We start from the raw sequence: 25,093 nt of genomic DNA, 5'->3' as shown, positions 1-25,093 counted from the left end.
TGGGTGATAAGGAGAAAATCACATATCGCGATATTCTTGACCAAATACCTCGATATCGATATTGCGGCGATATTCTAGGGTTGACAATTGGTGCTTTAACAAAATATCTTCACACTTAGATTTTAGATAAATAATCATCAGTAATGTGGACATAATGTCTAAGTGGGGAAAAGGCAAATAATAGAACCGCTAGAACAGTCTTGTAAGTTCAGAAAAGTACATCACTTTACTGTAATGCAGCCTTTAAAACCAGTAAAAGACCACACTTACTGTATGTCATATCACAATATTACGATATCCAAAATCTAAGACGATATCTAGTCTCATATCACGATATCGATATAATATTGATATATTGCCCAGCCCTAATGTCTAATATATAGCCTTCTCACTTAGTTTGGTCGACATAAAGCCCTAAAAAAGTCAGCAAAAAAGTTCCTTAGCCTTCGTAAAATTCAGCAAATCAAACAAAACCAATGATTACATTTTTAAAAGCAGCTACCACACAGCCGACTCACAACAACCTGTTTCACAGCCTGAATATGAAATCTCTCAGGTTGTCTGGGAATGTCTAAGTCTCAAAGTCGGCAAATCTGCCAAAATTCTGCTTAAAATGTCGCGTAATTGCAGTTTTTCAGTTTTTGGTGTGGCGCACAACTAGGCGGGGGCAAACATTTCTTGCGAACCTAAATTGATTTGCGGGCTGGATCAAAATTTGTAAGGGGCCGGATTTGGTCCGCGCGCCTTGAGTTTGACACGTGAGTTAAAACATCAGTATGCCGTGTATTCTGTCATCTACTTTCATATTGCGGCTGTAATGAACACTGCAGCCTCTAAGGGACACTATAGAGTAGGGCTGTGTGTTGGCAAGAATCTGTATCACGATACATGGGTCACGATTCAATATATTGCAATATATTTTGATACTGTGCGTAAGGTGATATATTGGGATTTTTTTTTTTTTTTTTTTAAGTATTTTTAGAAAAACTAATATTTAAAAAAAAAACATGGTGTTCATAAAAGTCAAGGAAGTTTACTTTAGGTAACCAGTTCAGTACAAGTTTGGGATTGTGGTTCACAGGTTCTTAGTGAGCTAATGTTTATATGCTAAAGTAGGCCAAAGTTCAGCCATAGCTACAATGTTAGCTTCTAGCAAAAAGTCAGGCACTGCTAGGCACTGTTAGGCACTGTTAGGCACTGTTAGGCAAGGACACTAGTGGTGCGTCTCAGCATAGCCATCTAGTGGTAGGGGGTTTAAACACAACATGAATGGGTTTTTTTTGCACGTAAACTTAAAATAAAAATAGATATTGTGTTTTTGAAAATCAATACAGTATTGCTAAATAAAATATTGCGATACTCAAGTGTATCGATTTTTTTTTTTTTTTCTTTCTTACACCCCTACTATAGAGTGACTGGTTAAAACCGCAAGGTGGTTCAATATTTGCTATTCTTTGCCAATTACCAGCGCCTCTCTGTCTCTGTAGATCCATACTACCAGGACCCAGCCAGGTGTAACCCAGGTGAGGCTGACCTTTGAACATCCTCTCCACCCAAACTGTGATTGTTTCCTAGAAGCTAGCTTGTTGTGTGAGCGGTTTGTTTAGATATTAGGTTGATTTTCATCATAAACAGCATTTTGTGTGAATACAACTGACATACCACTTCAGAGAAACTATGTATTTCTCATTAGCATGCACATGAACACAAACCAGTTTAACCAATTTGCCTTTTTCTGGGTTTGATCCTCTGACAGAATCCAGTCCAGACTTCCCAATGGACTCCAACAACCTTCACTGCAGTAAACCAAGTGGAGGTAACCTGTCGGTTTACTGGTTATGGCTAGAAAGGGATACAGCTACGGCGTTTAGCCGAGAAACAGACAGACAGTTAAGTTTAGGGACCAAAACAACCGATCGCGGTTTGGATTAAAACACTCCTGAGGAATGAATACGCGTTTGAAGGGTGAAAGTATTACAATTATATTAGATTAGATTAGATTTTGCGTAGTCTATATCGACGACGTTCCACTTCCGGGATTGCTCCAGTGCCGCCGCAAATTCAGCCGAATGTCACTCTTTTCGGCCGGATGTCCGTCCCCTTCCTCTTTCTTTGTGTTGGCGTTCTAAACTGCGGTGGATTTCTGAGGACTATGGTTAACTGCTCCTCAGATCTCTGCAGGGTAAATCCAGACAGCTAGCTAGACTATCTGTCCAATCTGAGTTTTCTGTTGCACGACTAAAACTACTTTTGATCGTACACGTGTTCCACCAAAACAAGTTCCTTCCTGAGGGTATTTTTGCAGAGGCGCCAGGGCTCCGTCCGGCGCTTAGCACCGCCCATGACGATTGTGATTGCTTTAAAGAAATGCCAATAAACCAGAGCACGTTTTTCTCCCATCCCGGAATGCTGTGAGGACTAGCCAGACCCTCCTCCACAGCGCTGTGGAGGAAGGTCCGGCAATGTGAGACTAGATTTTGCGTAACTTCCGGACGAAGCTGTATCCCTTCTAGCCCCAACCCTGTTTACCTGTCTCTACCTCTGTGGAGGGGCTCGGCCTTTAGAGGACTGAATGTTAAAGGAACACGCCGACTTATTGGGACTTTAGCTTATTCACCGTATCCCCCAGAGTTAGATAAGTCCATACATACCTAACAACCATCCTGACTTAACCCTAATGCTCGCAATTCCTAAACATGGGACTTTTTCCCATGTTTAGGATTCGTCTCATATAATGTGAACACAAAGTGACAAATTCAGCCTGGAAATGTGGACTTTCAAAGAGCCTGAACACAGTTTCTGTATGTCTGGTTTTCACCCACTTTGTGTTTGTTTGTGTGTCTGTAGATCGCTGTAAGTGTAAGAACGTCAAGATGAGTTTGAAAAACTACATGAAGAGCAACTACAACTACGGTGAGTCATCTGGGACTTTCACTCTGTTTTACACATTGATCAGTAATTATGAGATGATAAAAATAAGTTTGTTGATGTGAGCATTGTGTGTGTGTGTGTGTGTGTGTGTGTGTGTGTGTGTGTGCGTGTGTGTGTGCCTTTCAAATATCTCGAGAACCATTCATCCGATGTACTTCACGTTTGGCTTCCTGGGTACCCAATGAACTTGGAGTTTGGAATTTGGCGCGGTTTGGACAGTGTTGGATATTAATAAACTGAATTAAACTAAACGACCACACAATAAAGGTTGAGGAAAACAAACCAAAAACGCTGCCATAACGCTGGCTCTTCTGTGTCTACCCTTCACGATAAGACGACACTAAAATGTAGTTTAAACAAAAACTCTTTATTTTCATTGCCTTCCACATTTTATTCCAGAGGCAAATGTTTCCACATTTTTACTCCACATTTTAATTGTGATATTGTGTGAGTAAAATCTGAATCTGCAGGTGTAACCAGTAACATTTCTCTGTCAGGTAAATGCAGTAGTACAATGTTTTCCACTGAAGTAGAAGTACACAGTAAGTCAGCAGTATACAGTTAAGTTACTAAGTGCTTTGGGGTCCTTCTGTAAGTTATTTTGGGGTACAATGGTTCTGGAGAAAACTACACTCAGCAATAGCACAGGCCAAGCCATCGGCCAGTTCCAAACGGCACATTTTGAACGGGCACTGTACTAGTTATATTAAAGGTGACAACTTCTTAGTCCCTCCCCCCTTTCTGCTTAAGCCCAAAATGGTCTCCTAAGCCCCTCCCCCCACAAGGGAGAATGAATGCGTGTGCATGAGCAGTGATTGACACGCAGTTAGACACCCCCCCTGGCCCTGATTGGTGCATCTGAACAGGAGGATTTTTGCAAATCACACTACAGGCTGTAGGTGGAGCCAGAGGAGCTGGATTTTTTTAATTACCTGCTTCATGTAGTTCTACTGGAACGTAGGGTCAGTTTCAGCAAATATGACAGAAAGTTAGTTTTATAAGTCTTACCTACTGCACCTACATGTTATAATAAGACAAACACAAAAGTCCAATAAAGAAAACGCATATTGATAAGACTATAAGTAGAAGGGGGCAATTGGTGTGACGTCTGTGGTGGTTTGTTGGTACATTTCCATAATAAGCTGTGAACAGTTCTTTTGCATATTAAGTGAAAAGAGCCATTACCCCTCCCATCACCAGTTCCTGGTCACAAAACCAAAAGGCATACTTTTTTTAGATTGCAAATTAGTTGTATAAAACAAAGGAGCAGATGAAAGTGTTTGTGCTTCTTACATACCTAAAACTTCACACAATCACAATCAAGTGGCCAAAACAGTTCGTCACAATGGGTAAGGCACTGTTTTTGAACAAATTCTGGCACACTTCCAAAACTACTTTTAACAACAAAAAAGAAGTACAGTCATGAACTTTGTTTGAGACCTGTTTCTGTCTCATCGAACTCTCGCAAGATCTGGCTACACAGAGAAGCTAACGTCAGCTAACGTTCGTGAGCGCCCTAATAAACTAATCTCCGTGATGTCTTTTAGATGTGTAAATATCTAACGTTAGCAACAGAACATATTAATAAATTATTCAAATATAACTTTTCATCCATACGACGTTCGCTACACTTTCAAACGAGGCCACGCCCCTTTAGCAGACAGGAAGTGAGGACCGTTTCATACCATTGGCGCTGCTTGAAATGCGCTATCTTTAGTATAAAGGATCTTTGATTAAACTTATTACTTACTTACTGAACTTGTGCTGAATACAAACAAAGTCATGGTACTTTGAAAATACTGCTTAGATTTGTTTAAATTAACAACAATATCAGAGCATGCCAAAATCCTCTGAGTGTCTGAAAACACCCTCGGACCACAGAGGGTTAATTAGCTTTGTATCAACTCATTGACGATGGCTTAAAGGACAATTCCGGCACAAAATGAACCTAGGGGTTAATAACATATGTGTACCGAGTCAAACGTTCTCTGGGATATGTTTTCATGCTAATCAAATGCGTCTCTAGCTTTAAAGGTCCCATGACATGGTGCTCTTTGGATGCTTTTATATAGACCTTAGTGGTCCCCTAATACTGTTCTGAAGTCTCTTTTATATAGGCCTTAGTGGTCCTCTAATACTGTATCTGAAGTCTCTTTATATAGACCTTAGTGGTCCCCTAATACTGTATCTGAAGTCTCTTTTATATAGGCCTTAGTGGTCCTCTAATACTGTATCTGAAGTCTCTTTTATATAGGCCTTAGTGGTCCCCTAATACTGTATCTGAAGTCTCTTTATATAGACCTTAGTGGTCCCCTAATACTGTATCTGAAGTCTCTTTTATATAGGCCTTAGTGGTCCCCTAATACTGTATCTGAAGTCTCTTTTATATAGACCTTAGTGGTCCCCTAATACTGTATCTGAAGTCTCTTTATATAGACCTTAGTGGTCCCCTAATACTGTTCTGAAGTCTCTTTTATATAGACCTTAGTGGTCCCCTAATACTGTATCTGAAGTCTCTTTCCCGAAATGCCACTATATATAGCCACTGGGGGACCATAGGCAGGCTGGGGGAACTCATATTAATGTTAAAAAAACTCATAAAGTGACATTTTCATGTCATGGGACCTTTTTAAACAAGCTACCGCAAACCAGTGGTTAGCTGCTAACGCTAGCTTTCGGGGCAGATGGTAAATCACTATTTTATACCACTAACAAGGCTCAAGCACCACACTTAAACAGTAGCATAATAAGGGTCCCTACATGTAAACCGAAGCATTGAGAACTTTGTAAGTGTACAGGCAGTTTATTAAAAAGATAGATTATAAAGACAGTAGCGTTAATGTTTACACGCGGTTCTCAATGCTTCGGTTTGCATGTAGGGACCCTCATTATGCTACTGTTGAAGTGTGGTGCTATTTTGAGCCTTGTTAGTGGTGTAGAAATAGTGATTTACCATGTGCCCCGAAAGGTAGCATTAGCAGCTAACCACTGGTTTGATGTGGCTAGTTTAAAGCTAGAGACGCATTTGATTAGCATCCCACAGACAACATATCCCAGAGAACATTCGACTTGGTACACGTTGTTAACCACTAGGTTCATTTTGCGCCGGAATTGTCCTTTAAATGTAATGGGACATTAATTTATATAAAATAGTAACGCACTGTAGCTTTAAATCTTGTGTTTACCAGAGATGTGCTCAGAAGTTTTTTGGAAATAAGAGATCTCAACATCACGCACATCACTCTTCTGTTGGATGAGGTTCTTTTTTAGTATCACGAAACTCTTGAGCGGATTCTTTCTCTCTGACTTGTTTTTCCTCCTCTTCATGTAGAGGGAAAGATTTCGTTTACTTAGATTAAATTAGACACACTGAAGCTAAATGCCCAGAAAGGCTTTTCCACATGATTACAGAGCGCACAAAGGCTTTTTTTGGCAAATCCATCAGAGATTTCCATGTGGACTTCTTGAGCTCGCTAATGCCTCTGGCCACAGAATCCATTTGGGGTAGATCAGCCGTCATTAAAAACAAGAGCTCACTTTCAAAATATTCAGATATAATCACAACGAAGTAGTTCAGTGAAGCGTGGTGGCACGTCAGAGTGCACAACAAGGTGGTCTTTATAAGTTGACAGCTGGCGCTCTCTCTTTGCTAATTAACACTGGTTTTACAGTCAAATCCAACACTGCTACACCACTCTGGTACTAGTCTCGCATTGCCAGACTCTCGCTAGTCCACACAGCATTCTGGGATGGGAGAAAAATGTGCTCTGGTTGACTGGCATTTCTTTAAACCAATCACAGTTAGAGGTGCAACGATGAATCGATTAGTTGTCAACTATTAAATTAATCGCCAACTATTTTGATAATCGATTAATCGTTTGAGTCATTTTTTTATTAAAAAAGATAAGATTTGTTAAATGTGAATATCTTCTAGTTTCTTCTCTCCTTTGTGACAGTAAACTGAATATCTTTGAGTTTTGGACAAAACAAGACATTTGAGGACGTCATCTTAGGCTTTTTGGGAAACACTGATCCACATTTTTCACCATGTTTTGACATTTTTATAGATCAAACAACTAATCGATTAATCGAGAAAATAATCGACAGATTAATCGACTATGAAAATAATCGTTAGTTGCAGCCCTAATCACAATCATCTTGAGCGGTGCTAAGCCCCGGGCGGAGCCACGGTGCCTCTGCAAAATAGCTTCGGGAAGAAACTTGTTTTGGTGGAACGTGTGTACATCCAAAAGTAGTTTTAGTCGTGCAACAGAAAACTCAGATTGGACAGATAGTCTAGCTAGCTGTCTGGATTTACCCTGCAGAGATCTGAGGAGCAGTTAACCATAGTCCTCAGAAATCCACCAGAGGTTAGAACGCCAACACAAAGAAAAGAAGCAAGGAAACAGACACACAGAGAGCTGTGAGATATCTTGGGCCAGAGACAATTTAAATAATTTTTCAAGGTTTTATTCTTAAAACCAAGAGTTTAGAAACCCTGCCCTGCGTGTGCAGTGTCCAGTGTGTCCATGTATGCTCGTCCTTGTGTGTTTTGACATGCTTTATTTCATAACTTTCAGACTTAAGACTTAAGAAATTCTTATACTCATAAGTTTGTCTACCTATCGATTAGTTTATTTAATCGGCAGATATGTGCGCTTCAAGTGGTCGTCAAGACTAGAAAACTGGAATATAAATCTGTAAAACTGAGTTTCTCCACAAAGAATCCTGCAAAAGCACCACTTTGGATCTTGTGTTTAACAGAAATGTGCTCCTAAAGTTTCTTGGAAAGAAGTCATTCAGGATGAAAAAGCATTAAAAAAAAATTACTGGACTAAGACCAAAACGAACGATTAGTCGACTAATCGACTAAAGAGGGGGCGGCTTTTTCCTCCCTCGAAAAAGACATTTAAATCTCAAGAGACTTCCTGGTTAAATAAAGTAGAGATGTACCGATACCATTTTTTGCTTCCCGATTCCGATACCTGAACTTGCGTATCGGCCATAACCGATCTGATACCAGTGTGTCATATGTATTTATTTTTTTAAAGATTATTTTTGGGCTTTTCCGCCTTTATTTGACAGGACAGCTAGGTGAGAGAAAGGGGAGAGAAAGGGGGAAGACATGCAGGAAATCGTCACAGGTCGGATTCGAACCCTGGACCTCTGCGTCGAGGCATAAACCTCTATGTTTATGTGCGCCTGCTCTACCCACTGAGCCAACCCGGCCACGTATTATTATTTTTTAACAGCTGTATACTACGATCCCTGTATGGATGTGATATGATTGCTATCTTTGTTGTACGGTCAATGATAGGAGGCAAAACCGCTTTGCGCCGGCCGTTCCATTGATTGATTGATTGATTGATTGATTGACCGCTCGGATTTACCGCTTTGGCTGCGCTCAAAGTTCAAATTATTTCAACTTTGACCTGGTTGAGGCTGACCTTTTGAAAAGCGCAACCAGTGAGATAACGGCATGTCATTACCTAGCAACAGGAAATGGCTTCCTTGCCACCCTCGATGAGGAATACCTGCGCTGCGCTTTGCTATGCGTCCTACTTAGCTACTTATGTGTAGGCGGCTTTAGGTTCAACTTTTTGTGAAACATGAACAAACACAAACAATGAACGCCATAGAACTGTCTTTTATTTTCCAGTTTGACAGTCAGTCATAACGGAAAAAGAACATAAATAAACTACTTTTAAAATAAGTTTTCTTCAGGGGCTAAATTATGTGGTATCGGATCGGTGCATAAACTCCAGTACTGGCCGATACCAATGCCAGCATTTTAGGCAGGATCGGAGGCTTTTCCCATACTGGTATCGGAACATCTCTTAAATAAAGGCTGAATGAAATAAATGAATGGATGAATAAATGGTGTTGCCTGTGTCCTCCAGTGATCCGGGTGAGGGTGAGGGAGGTGAGGAACCACGGCCTGGAGCCCACAGCGGTGGTGGAGGTGAAGGAGGTGATCAAGTCTTCGTTGGTCAACATTCCCAAGGAGACGCAGACGCTCTACTACTCGTCCTCCTGCCTGTGTCCTCCTCTGACTCCTGGGGAAGATTATCTCATCATGGGCTACGAGAACGAGGAGACGTCCAGGTAAAAAGTGTTGTCTGGCGCCTTTTTCGACTTTTGTTGTGAGGCTTTTTTTTAGGTGTTTGAGCCTTTTTTAAACTTTTTTTTAAAGGTCCCATGGCATGAACATTTCACTTTTTATGAGGTTTTTTAACATTAATATGAGTTCCCCCAGCCTGCCTATGGTCCCCCAGTGGCTAGAAATGGTGATAGGTGTAAACCGAGCCCTGGGTATCCTGCTCTGCCTTTGAGAAAATGAAAGCTCAGATGGGCCGATCTGGAATCTTCCCTTTATGACGTCATAAGGAGGAAGGTTATCTCCCCTTTCTCTGCTTTGCCCACCCACAGAATTTGGCCCACCCATGAGAGAGAGAGAGACATCATGGCTTGAAAACAAGCGAAGCATGGCAGTTGGTCAAGGCCACACCCCAACATCCTAAGGAAAGCTCATTGTGGGACTGGCTCTAGTGGCTGTAATTCTGCACCAAGGCTGAATTTTGGGAAAGAGACTTCAGATACAGTATTAGGGGACCACTAAGGTCTATATAAAAGAGACTTCAGATACAGTATTAGAGGACCACTAAGGTCTATATAAAAGAGACTTCAGATACAGTATTAGGGGACCACTAAGGCCTATATAAAAGAGACTTCAGATACAGTATTAGAGGACCACTAAGGTCTATATAAAAGAGACTTCAGATCCAGTATTAGGGGACCACTAAGGTCTATATAAAAGAGACTTCAGATACAGTATTAGGGGACCACTAAGGTCTATATAAAAGAGACTTCAGATACAGTATTAGGGGACCACTAAGGCCTATATAAAAGAGACTTCAGATACAGTATTAGAGGACCACTAAGGTCTATATAAAAGAGACTTCAGATACAGTATTAGAGGACCACTAAGGTCTATATAAAAGAGACTTCAGATACAGTATTAGGGGACCACTAAGGTCTATATAAAAGAGACTTCAGATACAGTATTAGGGGACCACTAAGGTCTATATAAAAGAGACTTCAGATACAGTATTAGGGGACCACTAAGGCCTATATAAAAGCATCCAAAAAGCAGCATGTCATAGAACCTTTAAGTTTGTTCAGCGTCAAATTTAGACACGCCTGGCCAAGACTCTTGACGTCACTATTTGACGCTCTCGGGACTCGCGTCTAACCCTTGGGTGTCATATTTAGATGCTCTGGGTGAACGTTTAACTGACATGCGGCACAAGAACGGGACAGTTAGGTTTAGAAAAAGATGGTGGGTGGGGATACAAAATCTATGTTTCAGGGACACGTTGGACAAGAGCGGGACACGAACCCCCGGTCTCCTGGATGAATGTCCTGTGTTGTTTAACACATCCACCCGCCCCATCCAACCTCCTTATGCGGATTTTCGGTCTTTCATACTACTCTCTACCATTGTCTCTCTTAACACTCCGTCATCTTACAGCGCCGCGGGCGAGCTGCTGCTCCGCCCGGTGCGTTCCATACAGAAGCTAGAGGGGGATATTTGCGTCGGTATCTGACGCTGAGAGAGAGATACACTGACTAAGGTTTCATAACCTCGTTAGCTAGAGTCCCTTTCACTAGAATACCCTGTGGGAAACCTCACTCTATATTTGTGGTTGCAGGTTGCTCCTGATTGACACCTCCATTGCTCAAAGGTGGAAGGAAAAAATGGGCAGGAAGGTCAAGGTGCGACACACACACACACACACACACACACACACACACACACACACACACACACACACACACACACAGGGGGAGGCTTTTTAAGTTGATACTGAATTGTACTGAACTGTATTACATGTGTTGCATCAGCTTAACATTTGAATGGAAATGTGGGTATAAAATGATATGCACTAAACTTGCCACTTTGTTCAGTCCATTACTGTTAACAGCTTGAAATAGTAGGAGTGTCTTTCACGTGATGCCCCTCTGGCCCAAAAAGACTTTTCCCACCGACTTTATATGGCGAAAGAGACGTCTGTAAATCAGTGGATACATTTTTTACAACATAAAATATAACCTTTTGAGAAGTCAACAAGAGACACACGATTAAATCATTTAATCTCAGGTTTTATTTTACATCCATGGTTTAGGTGACCGATCATTCACTTCACTTTCTGTCTGTCTGTCTTTCTGTTCAGAGATGGAACCAGATCGTGAGGTCTCGAGAGCAAAGTCGCCACTGAGATCTGAGTGTGTGTGTGTGTGTGTGTGTGTGTGTCTGTGTGTGTGTGTGTGTGTGTGTGTGTGTGTGTGTGTGTGTGTGTGTGTGTGTGTCTGTGTGTGAGTGTGTCTGTGTGTGAGTGTGTGTAGATATTGCACTATCACAGGCTGTTGTAGCTGAATGTAGATCATCTCTTCATCTATCAGACTGGAGTCTGATTTTTGTCATTTATTTTCTTTGCACAAACATTATTTAGCTTGTGTGTGTGTGTGTGTGTGTGTGTGTGTGTGTGTGTGTGTGTGTGTGTGTGTGTGTGTGTGTGTGTGTGTGTGTGTGTGTACCTAAAGCACTCAATAAAGACAAGAGAGGGGGTGGAGCTTCAAAGCTGTAGTACTAAACCCTACGCACAGCCATACAGTATGTACATGACACTTTTTTTTTTTGGAACAAATGTTTTCTTTTAAGTGGCGGCCATGTTGGCTCCATGGTCACAGTCTCATATAATCCCGGATGTTGGCCATGTGACCTGTAAACAATGTTTAATTGAGGACATTTAAATGACACAAAAGCCATTTGGACTTGGACATTTTGGACTATGACAGATCTGTAGTGATGACCTTAACTTCAATGAATGAACTCTGCCAAAAAAAGGAAAGAATAATATTCACAGCAACAAGAGCAAGAAGACCATCTGCAACAAGAACGACTGCAACAGCCGCAGCAGAATGTGGGCAGACGGAGAGTTTACTTCAGTATTGTTGGATGCAGCGTTGTCTTAGATTGTACAGATGTACTTAGTGAAGAGTATAGAGACAGAGAGCATTTAGGTCCTGCCCCCACCGGAGGGGGAAACAACTCTCCGCTCTCCATTGACTTGTGTTGAGTGAAGGTTTCCTCCTCGTCTATTACGTCTGCTAGCAAACAACAGAAACGTGCCTAAAAGCTGCCGTGTGGTGATATCAACTACCAACAGGGTAAATAAGCCAGAACTTAAGTTTTTATAAGCTGGCGATCTGAAAAACTGAGCTTTTATGAAGACAGAAGTGGAAACAGACGTGAGGAATCAGCAGAGAGAATGGTGAGACACTAAGCTAACGTTATGACCGACGTTACGTGTGTTAGCTTAACTTACAGACATATAGTTAGCCTTAAAACTAACATTTGGCTTGGTAACAAAATGCTTGCTGCAAACGTAACATCGGACATAATGTTAGATCACCACACAGCAGCTTTTAGGCATGTTTCTGTTGTTTGCTAGCAGAGGAAATAGACGAGGAGGAAACCTTCATGCAACACAAGTCAATGTGTTGACCCCCGGTGGACGTGGCCTTCAGAGTATGACGCGATGCGCTCGGTCTCTATGTTCTGTAAGAAGAGTACGGAGTGTGCCACTAGAATTATTTTAAAGACTTTTTTGTGTTTGGTTATGATCAATTATTAAGTTAATATTTAATATAATAATAAGTGAATATGGAATATGAAACCAACTAAAAAACATTTTTAAATTCCATTTTAAAAATCATTTAAAGCTATAGTGCTCCTCCACACAGTTGCTAGTAGCCAAGGAGGACACGGAAGATTAAAAAACATTGGCCTCTTCAGAAGAGGTCATTATCTATAATGATATATATAAGAAAAGGGATTACCGACTGACAAATTTAATCTTTTAAATGCTAATTTTATGAAGTCACAATGGCACACTCCAGGCTCCCAATCATGCCTTGGTTGGACCAGGTTGATCAAGTCATGTCACGTACAGAGTTATGTTTCGAGGGGAAGTAAAACAGGGCATGTTAAACCATTACCGAGACTCACTGCTTGTTTGATTTGATGCATTTCCTGTTGGATGTTGGGGAGCGCAGTAGCGGGGATGGAAAATTCTTCAGACCTACGAATATTTGCTCCATCCCTAGTTCATTTCTGTTGAAAACCTGCATGAAGAATTTAAGTTTCAGTGCGATCTTCTGCGAAGTTCACCTTTTGTTCGACGTCAGTTGTGCGGTCAGCCAATACAAACGCTGATGCACTGTGTTTGGAAATAGAGATGTTATTACTCGCCATGATTAGTACAGTCGTGGTTTTGACTGATGTAAATCAACACATATGTCCGTGATGGAGGCGTGTGGATAAAGAGATGCCACGACAGCGATCATTTAAGTTCAGGGAGTTTACTGAATTTGTTCCTTTCAACCAAATTGCCCAAAAATAACATGGATGCATGGTAAAAATTAATGATTTTCTTTTTTGATTGTATAGCATTTGAAAAAGAAATGCTTAAGTATTCAAAACAGTATCCTGACTAAACTTTGACATTCTGTGGTTCACTTAATATCCTCCGATCGCAAACATCAGTCAAAAATAATTCATAATTTCAGCTTTTTTTAAACAAAAACATGAGGTATAATGTCATTATGTCAATGTCAATTGACATAATGACATTGACCATGATTTTTTTTTTTTTAAAGCGTTGAAAAAAGTGACAAAAGCATTTATAAAAAGAGTCAAAAGCATCGTAAAAAGCGACAAAAAAGCGCAAATTTTGACCCGAAAGGACAACAAGGTTCATGGTTGATGGGAAGACAACACAAGGGTTAAGTTCTCCTAATCAGCGAACTGTACTACTGTAAGAAAACCGCGTGGCTCGGTCGTTACGGAGCAGAAGAGTCCTATTTCTCTTAAAGTGCCCATATTATGAAAAAATCACTTTTTCTGGGATTTGGGGTGTTATTTTGTGTCTCTGGTGCTTCCACACGCATACAAACTTGGGGAAAAAAAACCATCCATGCTGTTTAGAGTGAGATACAGTTACTGAATGTGTCCTGTCTTCAGTCTCCGGGTGAGCTGCTCAAAATCTGCACGGCTTTCTACGTCACTAGCCGAGACGAGGGGGCTAACCGTAGCATGCTAGCTTGTTCTGAATGGCAAAACTATTTGCTACAACACACACTAGTTCACTATAATTTACAAAAGAACTACTTAAATGTCCCTGTTCTGCAGGTATTCCACGCAAAGTTGGAAGTGCGCCCTCGTTTAGAAGAAGTCTCCCGGCTAATCCTGCCTTGTACTACTGAAGTTGCAGAAACAGCTAGCTAGCTCATGTAGTCCTTACTTAGCTACCGAGCATGTGATCTTACCTAGCTACTGCGCATGTGCGACTGACAACAAAGATGTTACAGCAGTGAGAGGTCTCACTCTGTAGCTAAAACAGAGAGCTCAACACACAGGGTGAAAAGAGGAGCTGCAGCAATGTGCAGTACAACTAAAATATGGTGTTTTAAAAAAATTAAACCATGTAAACCTATTCTGGTACAACCTCTAAATACAATTATGAACCTGAAAATGAGCATAATATGGCCACTTTAAACATACATCACTATTCTAACTGAAAGCTTATAGTGTTGCCTTCTACAAAATATCATTCTGACATAAACATGAATTAACTGACCTTTAACAAACTACTATTCATTAACTTATTCAATCAAAATCACGTATTTATCTCGATTTACATGAACCAATAAACAATGACAGACTGTTAATGTTTGAAAGTGTAAAAAAATGGAGTAGTAATCAGCACGCAATCCACTTGCTTTGTCTCCTTTGTGGTGCAGGGAACCGCCCCGAATATTCATTTCCAAAGAAAAAAGGAAAATTCCTGCACACACCATGCACCGCATCTGGTTTATTTAGGACCTTACCCAAGACACGTACGCATGGAGACAAAGGTTGATGAAGGTTCTTGTAATAGCAAGACGTCAACAACCAATAACCAGATGTGAAAAGTGTGCGCAGGAATTTTCTTTTTTTCCTTTGGAAAATGTTTGAAAGTGTAGCAAGCATTGTTGGCAAGCATCAAGCAAGGGGAATGAACGCAATGAAATCCCTCGTGGCGACCCACCTTTGTGCAACCTCACTTTTAAAATACAATTTTTATTGGTTCTTGTCCATCAGACTCTGTTAGAGAGAAAACAGGATAGACAATCATTACAAATATATGAAAGGCCTTTTTATGCAGCAGACATGTTGACTTCTTGGAAAGTAATACGTGCAATTTCTATTGTTCTTGTCCAGCAGACTGTCGGGAAGAAACTACAATAGACGTTCGTATTAGATACAAGGTTAGTTCAAAGGCCTTTCTTTGCAGCAGACATGTTCATATCATGACATATAGTATGAAAAACACAGGTCTACTGATACATTAATGATCCAGTATCCCAGTAAGTCATGACAGAGACTGAAGCAGCAAAATGGGAATTCAACCATCATTAATTTAAATATTTACACTTGTGTGTTTCCTACTGTGAGATGTCAAAATGTCCTCTACGAGAAAGGCCTTATAGCAAGTTCTTTCTTTTCTCGTTTCATTGTGACTTACTGCTGTCTGAACACAGCCTCTGCTCTCATTATCACACGGTAGCTGTTCATGTAAACACTAACACTCAATAGTACACTACTTTTATCAGTAAACTATACTAACACGCCGATATTTTGAACTCTGGACTCTTAACAGCAGTTTGAACCAATAAAACTGAATTTAGACAACATTAAAGTGTGTTGGTGTTTGTGTCTGGAAGTCTCACTGGCCCTCGTTTATCAACCTAACGTAGAAACCAGCGCAGATATGAGCGCAGAAATCATCTTACGACAGGCTTCACGTGTGATTCATGAAACGCTTGTATCACACCAATTCAATCAGCAGAGACTTCGTTGCAGATATGCACAGATTTATTGTACATGTGCATAATACGAAATGTACAGTCTTTGGAGATTAGACTCCATCGTTATGAAATGATATTTTTTAAAGGGGTAGAAAGCCGAAAGATAATCCCCCGATGGAGTCTAGACACTGATGGTGGTGTGAGGAGCCCGAAGACCGAACCGAGGAGCCGAAGGCAGTGGCCTGCCGGAGGAGGAGGACCCAGGAGTCGTGCGTGATGAAGACCGGAGGAGCAAGGGGAGGAGGAGGGTTGTGCTCTTAGCCTGAATTGACAACTGAGCAGCAGAGAGAGAGACAGGTTTAAAACAGGGATTTCATGCTGTGATTGGCTCGTGAAATTCATGGCCGCTTCTGATTGGTTAAAATAAAAGTGAACGCTTCTAACAGCTGTGCAGTTTAGAGAGAGAGAGAAAAGTGCTTACGTTTTAGAAGTCTTCCTGAAAGAATTTACGGTGTGCTCCAATCAGAGCGTAAGAATGGTCGTACACTGATAAATGCAGCGGCTGGAAACGATCGTAATTTAAATATCACGCCCCAATATATTCTGGGTTTTGAGGCCTCGCCCCTACAATTTACGACATGGCGAGACGTAATCCGATGTGAGAAGCGTCACTTTTCAGAGGTGGAGATTGAAACCCTGATATCTCAGGTTCATGTACACTAACGTGTGTACTATTTGGCAGCCTGAAAACTGTTAGTAAAGGCTGTAGAAAGAATGTGGAATGGAAAGAGAACACTGATGCAGTCAACAGTGTTGCCGTAGTAAATCGGACTCCAGCTGAAGTTTATTTAATTTATACATCCTTGACATATGTATGCTATAGTCCTAATAGTAATATACAGGCTGATATTGCAATCTCTTAGGCCTACATGGTGTACCTATATTTAAATAAACACACACTCGTGTTTTTTTCATGAGTTTTTCAACAGCTGTGAGGGAGCGTGTCCTCCGGCCCCCGTGTTGGACCACCCCCCCCGACCCTGTCTCCTGACAGCAGAGGGGCTGGAAAAACAAGCCGAAATAACTCGGTCAGTGGCAGAAATAAATCGTTCACTTGTGGCCATTAACGATACTTTAAAAGAGAAACGAATACCTGAAGAATAAATAAAAATGTTGTGCATCGTCATGTTTCCTGTATTGAGTATCATTGCCAAACATAACACTATACCTTTTAAAAGCGAGGAATAATATCCTGTCTCCTTCGTATAGCCCCAGTTGGGGCTGTGCTGGACACTGCTCTCTGGGCATCGGGTCATCTGGCTCCAGAACCCCACAGGCTAAAACAATGTTGCAGACTTTGTCTGCCGTGTATAGTAGGGTCCCCCCCCGCTGATGCAAGACCATGAGCCATCTGCCCTTAATCAATCCGATGGAGCGCTCCACCGTGGCCCGTTCGCGTACATGTGCACTGTTGCACCGGCGCATAGAGGTCCTCTATAAGAGCCAGATCTGCCATTGCTGATAAGTGATCAACCGATGACTTCTCCTTCTCCTTCTCAACTGATTATATGCTGCACCGCAAGTCCACACTGACTCGAAAACTTGAGTACACGAGTTCAGACGTACCAGACGTGAGATTTTATCACAGCCTACGCTCACGTTCAAATTGATAAATGCCTTGCTTTGCGTAGGAATCGGTGTTCGCCCGTCCTACGCCTGTTTTAGGTCGTACGCACGTTTCATAAATGAGGGCCACTGTCACTACCATCTGTGTTTAACTTCCTTTACAACCAAACTGCAGCCATGAAAACTGCATCCATCCATCCATCCATGCATCCATCCATCCACTCATCCATCCATCCATCCATTCATGCATGTATGCATGCATCCATCCATCAGCTATACCTGGAACCAGTCCCAGCTAACATTTTGCAAGAGGCAGGGTACACCTGGACAGGTTGCCAGTCAGTCCCAGCGCTGACACATAGTGACTCACACACTTACACCCAACTGTGTTTAACTTCCTTTACCACCAAACTGCAGCCATGAAAACTGCAGCATATGTCAAATAAAACAAATTAAAACTACTTTGTAAGACAGTGTGCCAGAGAAAAAACTGGTTGCACCAAAAAAAACAACCTCTTAAGGGACAATTTGCAACGTACAAACTGATCTTACCCACTGAATCTTTAAACTGAACTGAATCACCGTTGACAGTGAACGAATCAGTAGCTTTTTTTTCTGAAACCTCTGCTGTCAGGTCAGCTGTGATAGTGTGTTACTGCCTGGTTAACAACATTCTTAAAGACCGCAAAAGCCACATAAACAATTATGATGCGATAACTCTTTTTGCCAAAGTGGCTGCTAAAGTTTTAGCCTTATAAACAGTTAGGCAGCAAATGGACTGAAGACAGGGACAGGCTAGTCTGGATCAACGGAAGTACATTTCCAGGATAAAGCCTTGACATCAGGCGTAGGGCTCACACTCTCTGTGTGTTGCCATTCTCAAACTATGTTCGCTTCGGGAAACAACAAACTTCAAGCTAGCAAGCTTCACGCTGAAAATGTCATGTTTTTAAGAACATTTGGATGGTGCAATACGTCAGGCCTGCTTGGTTCTTTTGGGGAATGATTGTAAAGATTGACAAAGAATATGTTTAGGGCATTTCCTCTCTAACTGGGACGTTTTGGGACCGATTGGTGAGATTGCTGTGGACCAAGTACACACGGAGATACACTGGTAAGAGCTAATGAGGTTTAACCATCCATCCATCCATCTTCGTCCGCTTATCCAGTATCGGGTCGCGGGGGCAGCAGCTCCAGCAGGGGACCCCAAACTTCCCTTTCCCGAGCCACATTAACCAGCTCCAACTGGGGGATCCCGAGGCGTTCCCATGCCAGGTTGGAGATATAATCCCTCCACCTAGTCCTGGGTCTTCCCCGAGGCCTCCTCCCAGCTGGACGTGCCTGGAACACCTCCCTAGGGAGGCGCCCAGGGGGCATCCTTACCAGATGCCCGAACCACCTCAACTGGCTCCTTTCGACGCGAAGGAGCAGCGGCTCTACTCCGAGCTCCTCACAGATGACTGAGCTTCTCACCCTATCTCTAAGGCAGACACCAGCCACCCTCCTGAGGAAACCCATTTCGGCCGCTTGTACCCTGGATCTCGTTCTTTCGGTCATGACCCAGCCTTCATGACCATAGGTGAGGGTAGGAACGAAAACTGACCGGTAGATCGAGAGCTTTGCCTTCTGGCTCAGCTCTCTTTTTGTCACAACGGTGCAATAAATTGAGTGTAATACCGCACCCGCTGCGCCGATTCTCCGTCCAATCTCCCGCTCCATTGTCCCCCCACTCGCGAACAAGACCCCAAGGTACTTGAACTCCTTCACTTGGGGTAAGGACTCATTCCCTAACTGGAGAAGGCACTCCATCGGTTTCCTGCTGAGAACCATGGCCTCAGATTTAGAGGTGCTGATCCTCATCCCAGCCGCTTCACACTCGGCTGCGAACCGATCCAGTGAGTGCTGAAGGTCACAGACCGATGATGCCATCAGGACCACATCATCCGCAAAAAGCAGCGATGAGATCCCCAGCTCACCAAACTGCAACCCCTCTCCACCCCGACTACGCCTCGATATCCTGTCCATAAATACTACAAACAGGATTGGTGACAAAGCGCAGCCCTGGCGGAGGCCAACCCTCACCTGAAACGAGTCCGACTTACTGCCGAGAACCCGGACACAGCTCTCGCTTTGGTCGTACAGAGATTGGATGGCCCTGAGAAGGGACCCCCTCACCCCATACTCCCGCAGCACCTCCCACAGTATCTCCCGGGGGACCCGGTCATACGCCTTCTCCAGATCCACAAAGCACATGTAGACCGGTTGGGCGACTCCCAGGCTCCCTCCAGGATCCTTGCGAGAGTAAAGATCTGGTCCGTTGTTCCACGACCAGGACAGAATCCGCATTGTTCCTCTTCAACCTGAGGTTCGACTATCGACCGAACCCTCCTTTCCAGCACCTTGGAGTAGACTTTACCGGGGAGGCTGAGAAGTGTGATACCCCTGTAATTGGCACACACCCTCTGGTCCCCCTTTTTGAAAAGGGGAACCACCACCCCGGTCTGCCACTCCTTAGGCACCGTCCCCGACTTCCACGCAATGTTGAAGAGGCGTGTCAACCAAGACAACCCCTCCACACCCAGAGCTTTAAGCATTTCTGGACGGATCTCATCAATCCCTGGGGCTTTTGCCACTGTGGAGTTGTTTAACTACCTCAGCAACTTCCACCAGGGAAATTGACGATTGAGGTTTAACCATGTATCAGCTAATTTAAATAGCTCATGTTACTGTATTGTGTCAACAGTTAACTTCATTTAATATTGTATTTCTTTTGCGGGGTGCAAATGTTCCACCAAAACAAGTTCCTTCCTGAGACTATTCTGCAGAGCCACCGTCGCTGCGTCCGGAGCTTAGCGCGCCTAAGACGATTGTGATTGGTTTAAAGAAATACAAACAACCCAGAGAATTTTTTCTCCTATCCCAGAATGCATCTGTGGTGGAGCCAGACCTTACTCCACAGCACTGTGAAATTTCCCCCCCATTTCAATTTAGTGACGCATAAATCATAAGTTCAAACTTAGCCAGAACTAGGCTAAGTTTGAACTTATGAGGAGCTTGTGCAACCGACTTGGTGGTTAAACTTTTTCTATGAGACACACTGCAATGATGACCCGTAAAAAATTAGGACATTAGTTTTAAAATTAGGCTGAAATAAATCTTCATACTACAGATAGAGTATCAAACTAGAAGAGGAGAGGAGTAGAACCTTAAGACCTTCAGCATTTCTCCCTGATGGGAGTAAAGTTTGTTTAACAAAACAGAGCAGCAGCATGAAACACAGCCAGTGTGTGTGTGTGTGTGTGTGTGTGTGTGTGTGTGTGTGTGTGTGTAGGCGCGCTTCCAGTAGTTCCTGCCTACTAATTTCCAGCAGTGTTTTCTCAGCTGCCGTTTCCATGAGAGAGAAGAGAGAAAATGTTTTCCTGGATTTACTGCTACTACACCTCCTTATTCTCCTCCGCTCTCTTCCTCTCCTCTCTCCTCTCCTCCTCTCCTCCTCTCCTCCATGTTGACTTCAGCTGACTGAAAACACACCTGGTGTCGGTATAAGGTGTAGTCTGTTCGCCGAGGCTGAGTGGCTCTATTCATGTTCCCGAGGTGCTGACACAGCAAACAGTCACACACTATTTTTCATACTGACTGACCTCGTTGAAAGCACTTAAAGCTGCGTGAAGTGATTTTTCAACACTAGAGGGCAGAAAGTCTACGAAAACAAACAGCCAGAAGCCTCGATATACTACATCAACTCATCACATCCTTAAGGCTAACACATTAACAAAAAAAGAAATAAAGAAGCATGTTCATCGCACTGCAGACCACTTTCTGTTCACTGGTTGAGAGTCAATTCAATATTGGCTTTGTAGACCCAGTTTTGGTCCTATATTTGGTCGTGTTTTAGCCCTGGTTTGGTCCAATATTGGGTGGTGTTTTAGCCCTGGTTTGGTCCTATATTGGGTGGTGTTTTAGCCCTGGTTTGGTCCTATATTTGGTTGTGTTTTAGCCCTGGTTTGGTCCTATATTTGGTCGTGTTTTAGCCCTGGTTTGGTCCTATATTTGGTCGTGTTTTAGCCCTGGTTTGGTCTAATATTTGATCGTGTTTTAGCCCTGGTTTGGTCCTATATTTCGTTGTGTTTTAGCACTGGTTTGGTCCAATATTTGGTCGGGTTTTAGCCCTGGTTTGGTCTAATATTTGGTTGTATTGTAGGCGTTGTTTGGTTCCATATTTTCTGGTGCTTTAGCCCTGGTTTGGCCAAATGTTCTCTGGTATTTTAGCCCTGGTTTGGTCTTGTAAATGATGGTGTTTTAGACTCTGTTTGGTTCCATATTTTCTGGTGTGGCCCAGGATTGGTCTAGTACTCATTGGTGTTTTATCCCTGGTTCAGTGCAGTATCATCTAGTGTTTCAGCCCTGGGTTGATCCAAAATTTGGTGGTATTTTAGCCCTTGTTTGGTTGAATATTCTGTGGTGCTTTAGCCCTGGTTTGGCCTAATGTTCTCTGGTATTTTAACCCTGGTTTGTTCCGGTATTTGGTGGTGTTTTAGCCCTGGTTCACTCCAGTATCATTTAGTATTTTAGCCCTGGATTGGGCCTATATTTGGTGATGCTTTAGCCCTGGTTTGGTTTTCTATCCCTTTGGTGTTATATCCCTGTTTCAGTCCAGGGTTATCTAGAATTTTAACCGTGGTTTAGCCTAAAATTTGGTGGTGTTTAAGCCGTGCTTTGGTCTAATATTCTCTGGTCATTTAGCTGTTAAGAGTTAGGGGCTTGCTGTATTTTATTTTTTTGAAAGCATCAGAAAGAACGCAGAGAAAGACGTACATCAAGTTTGACAACAAAAACTTGTTGATCAGCCGTGTTAAACTTTACATCTGTTAATCAGAGCACAGCGTTGCGGGAAGCCCTGCTGCTGTCCAACTCAAACACGCACAACCAACGCTTCAACAGTCCAACACACAAAGTGATTCCAATCTGACGTCATCGTCCAAACACACACACACATACACACACACACACACACACACACACACACACACACACACACACACACACACAGTAATACCAGGTTGGTTACCACAATACCTCAGCGAGTGTTTGTCCAACTTGCTGCTCCATTTCACATCATGAAACAATAGAGCGCGTGGTTCCAGTGGTTTATGGAGCAGTGCTGCGTCAATGCTGACCTCCTTCTGCCCACAAAACACAGAAAAGGGTGAGAAGGAGGGTGAGAGATATACAGAAATGCCCCGCTCCAATAATACTCAGAAGTGGAAAGTACCTGAGGTCATTTAGATAATTACCGTATGAGAAAACATTTTTAAGTTGTGGTATTTCCACTTTGTGAGACTTTCTACTTCTAACTCCACTACATTTGTCCGTTGGCTGGATTTTACACTAAAAACAGAGAAGAGTGCAGACCTCCGCCAAGGCCATGCCCTATTCTCACTGTTAAAGAAAGTGAAAAATAATTTGTGTATCTACCCCGTAATCCAAACTTTAATGGGTTTTTCCTTGGCTCATTCTTCACCCTTTCACCAGGTTTCATGAGAATTGAGCCAGTAAATTTTTTATAATCCTGCTGACAGACAGAAAAACCGAAAACAACAAAGATTGATCACTTCAAAGGATGTCAATGTGGTAGGTCCACCACTGTTGGATGGATTGGTCCAATATTTGGTGGTGTTTAAGCCTTAGTTTGGTCTTCTATCTTTTTGGTGTTTTAGCCCTGGTTCAGGCCTCGATTATAGAGTGTTTTAGCCCGGGGTTTGGTCCCATATATGCTGGTGTTTTAGCCCTTTTTGGGGCAATATTCTCTGATGCTTTAGCCCTGGTTTGGCTGAATGTTATCTGGTATTTTAGCCCTGGTTTGGTCCAGTATTTGGTAGTGTTTTAGCCCTGGTTTGACCTAATCTTCTCTGAAATGTGTTTGCATCATTCATGTACCCCTCAGGATAAATAATAACTGTGGTGATCATGAAACTGATTTGAAGAGGCAGCAGTCATGTTGTCGTGAATAATCTGGCACTTCCTGTTTTATGGTGCTTTATTGTATGGTTTGTCTGTATTTTCATGTTGAGTTCTAAGGTTTGCATTTTAATGTATGTATCTATTGTCAAGTACAGTTTTTTATTTATTTGTTGTTGAGTTTTATGTATTTTAAGGCCCATCTAGGGACTGACATTACAAATTGGCTTAGGCTATTAATGCTATGGTATGTGGAATAGGTGAATGCTACATACTTGTCCCTATACAAATCAGACTTTTCATCTAGCGCCATTATCTTTTTAACTTGTCCCATACTTTGGTTTATGACCAAATACCTGCAGTATGCAATGTTACGAAACTACATCTTTTGGCAAAGCCCAAATGTAAGGGCAAGATATGCTTACAAAAAGCAGGCAGGCAATTAAATGGGTTTGTATTATTTCTTGCATGTTTCAAGACAAACTTTTTTCTGACTTCTCTGCCTGAAATAAGTGTATGCTCAATGAAATCTGTGTTGGTTTATTGAGGTTATAAGACTGAGGCAGTTGCATGATTTTTTTGATCGTTTTTCCGACTCATCTGGTCCAAATGTTATTGAGTGAATTACCCCAGACTGACGTCACCATAATCAGATAAAAAAACAGAGACAAGACAGGAACGAAGGACAAGAAGTCTGTCCACTCAGAAATATATCACTTACATTATAAAATCCATCTTTAAACACAGTCAGTTAAACTCTGAAGAGTCTGGACCATTTCTGAAAATGAAAAGAAAATGAAAATGGAACACAAATAAGAGAAAAGTTTAGTCTTGGACTTTGTTCCTGCGCTAAATTTATGCACACACATTTTTCACATTAGAAATGTGAAACCAGTGTGCAATGGTTTTAAGATCTGCCTGCTGCTGGTTTGAACTCTTTGCGAAACACATTTAAAGTAACTCTCAAACGACAGAAACTAATCTATAATGTATTACATTCTGGAAGTAACTTGCCCAACACTGGTTATAAGCTGAGGTTTTCTTTCACCATGACAACAGTGTGATACACATCTGAATGTTGTCAATGTTGTGTTGAAACTCTGTTCTGCACCAGTCTGCATACTGAATCATCTGTTAATCAGTGTTCAGGTACTTCCTGTTTCCTGTTGAACTCTTTCCCAGAGGAACAACTGACCAGAGGAGCAACAGTGTCACCTGCTGGTTCAACTGGAAACACACAACCATGACAAGCCATTAGAAAGCTGCAGCACTCTAAGGACGTTTCAACCCTCCAAAAGAAGTCAGACCTATTGGTCAGCATTTTTTGCGCTTATGTGAACACTCTTGTGTTTTAGCTGTGCTTTGGTCCAGTTAATGCTAGTGTTTTAGCCCTGCTTTGGTCCAGTATATGTTGGTGTTTTATCCCTGGTTTGGTCCAGTATATGTTGGTGTTTTATCCCTGGTTTGGTCCAGTATATGCTGGTGTTTTAGCCCTGGTTTGGTCCAGTATATGCTGGTGTTTTAGCCCTGGTTTGGTCCAGTATATGCTGGTGTTTTAGCCCTGGTTTGGTCCAGTATATGCTGGTGTTTTAGCCCTGGTTTGGTCCAGTATATGCTGGTGTTTTAGCCCTGCTTTGGTCCAGTATATGCTGGTGTTTTATCCCTG

General features: G+C 42.3%; 1 protein-coding gene and 1 long non-coding RNA gene across 4 annotated transcripts in view; one reads left to right on the top strand and one right to left on the bottom strand.

The window, feature by feature from the left end:
• frzb (frizzled related protein) overlaps nt 1–19,257 on the top strand; it is a 31,047-nt gene extending 11,790 nt beyond the window's left edge. The window contains exons 3-9 of one of the 3 annotated variants that reach the window (XM_036004490.1): nt 1,488–1,523; nt 1,757–1,816; nt 2,848–2,913; nt 8,832–9,036; nt 10,644–10,707; nt 11,166–11,222; nt 11,303–12,992. In XM_036004490.1, coding sequence (XP_035860383.1) covers nt 1,488–1,523; nt 1,757–1,816; nt 2,848–2,913; nt 8,832–9,036; nt 10,644–10,707; nt 11,166–11,210 — 476 coding nt within the window. In that variant the 3' untranslated portion in view covers nt 11,211–11,222; nt 11,303–12,992. Of the gene's footprint in view, nt 1–1,487; nt 1,524–1,756; nt 1,817–2,847; nt 2,999–8,831; nt 9,037–10,643; nt 10,708–11,165; nt 11,240–11,302; nt 12,993–19,246 lie in introns of those variants that run through there. The other 2 variants (XM_036004491.1, XM_031294826.2) reach the window with 2 other exon arrangements.
• LOC116046705 lies at nt 18,515–24,776 on the bottom strand. Its single transcript, XR_004104217.2, has 4 exons — nt 24,424–24,776; nt 24,149–24,205; nt 22,546–22,652; nt 18,515–18,552 (listed from the first exon to the last, which is right to left on the bottom strand). It is a non-coding gene; the product is annotated as an uncharacterized LOC116046705 (long non-coding RNA).
• Between the last annotated feature and the right edge of the window lie 317 nt (nt 24,777–25,093).

Source organism: Sander lucioperca, chromosome 8 (genome assembly GCF_008315115.2).
Source record: "Sander lucioperca isolate FBNREF2018 chromosome 8, SLUC_FBN_1.2, whole genome shotgun sequence".
NCBI classification, from domain to species: domain Eukaryota; kingdom Metazoa; phylum Chordata; class Actinopteri; order Perciformes; family Percidae; genus Sander; species Sander lucioperca.
Note: the sequence above shows the minus strand (reverse complement) of the source record. Positions and strands in the feature narration are given on the sequence as shown.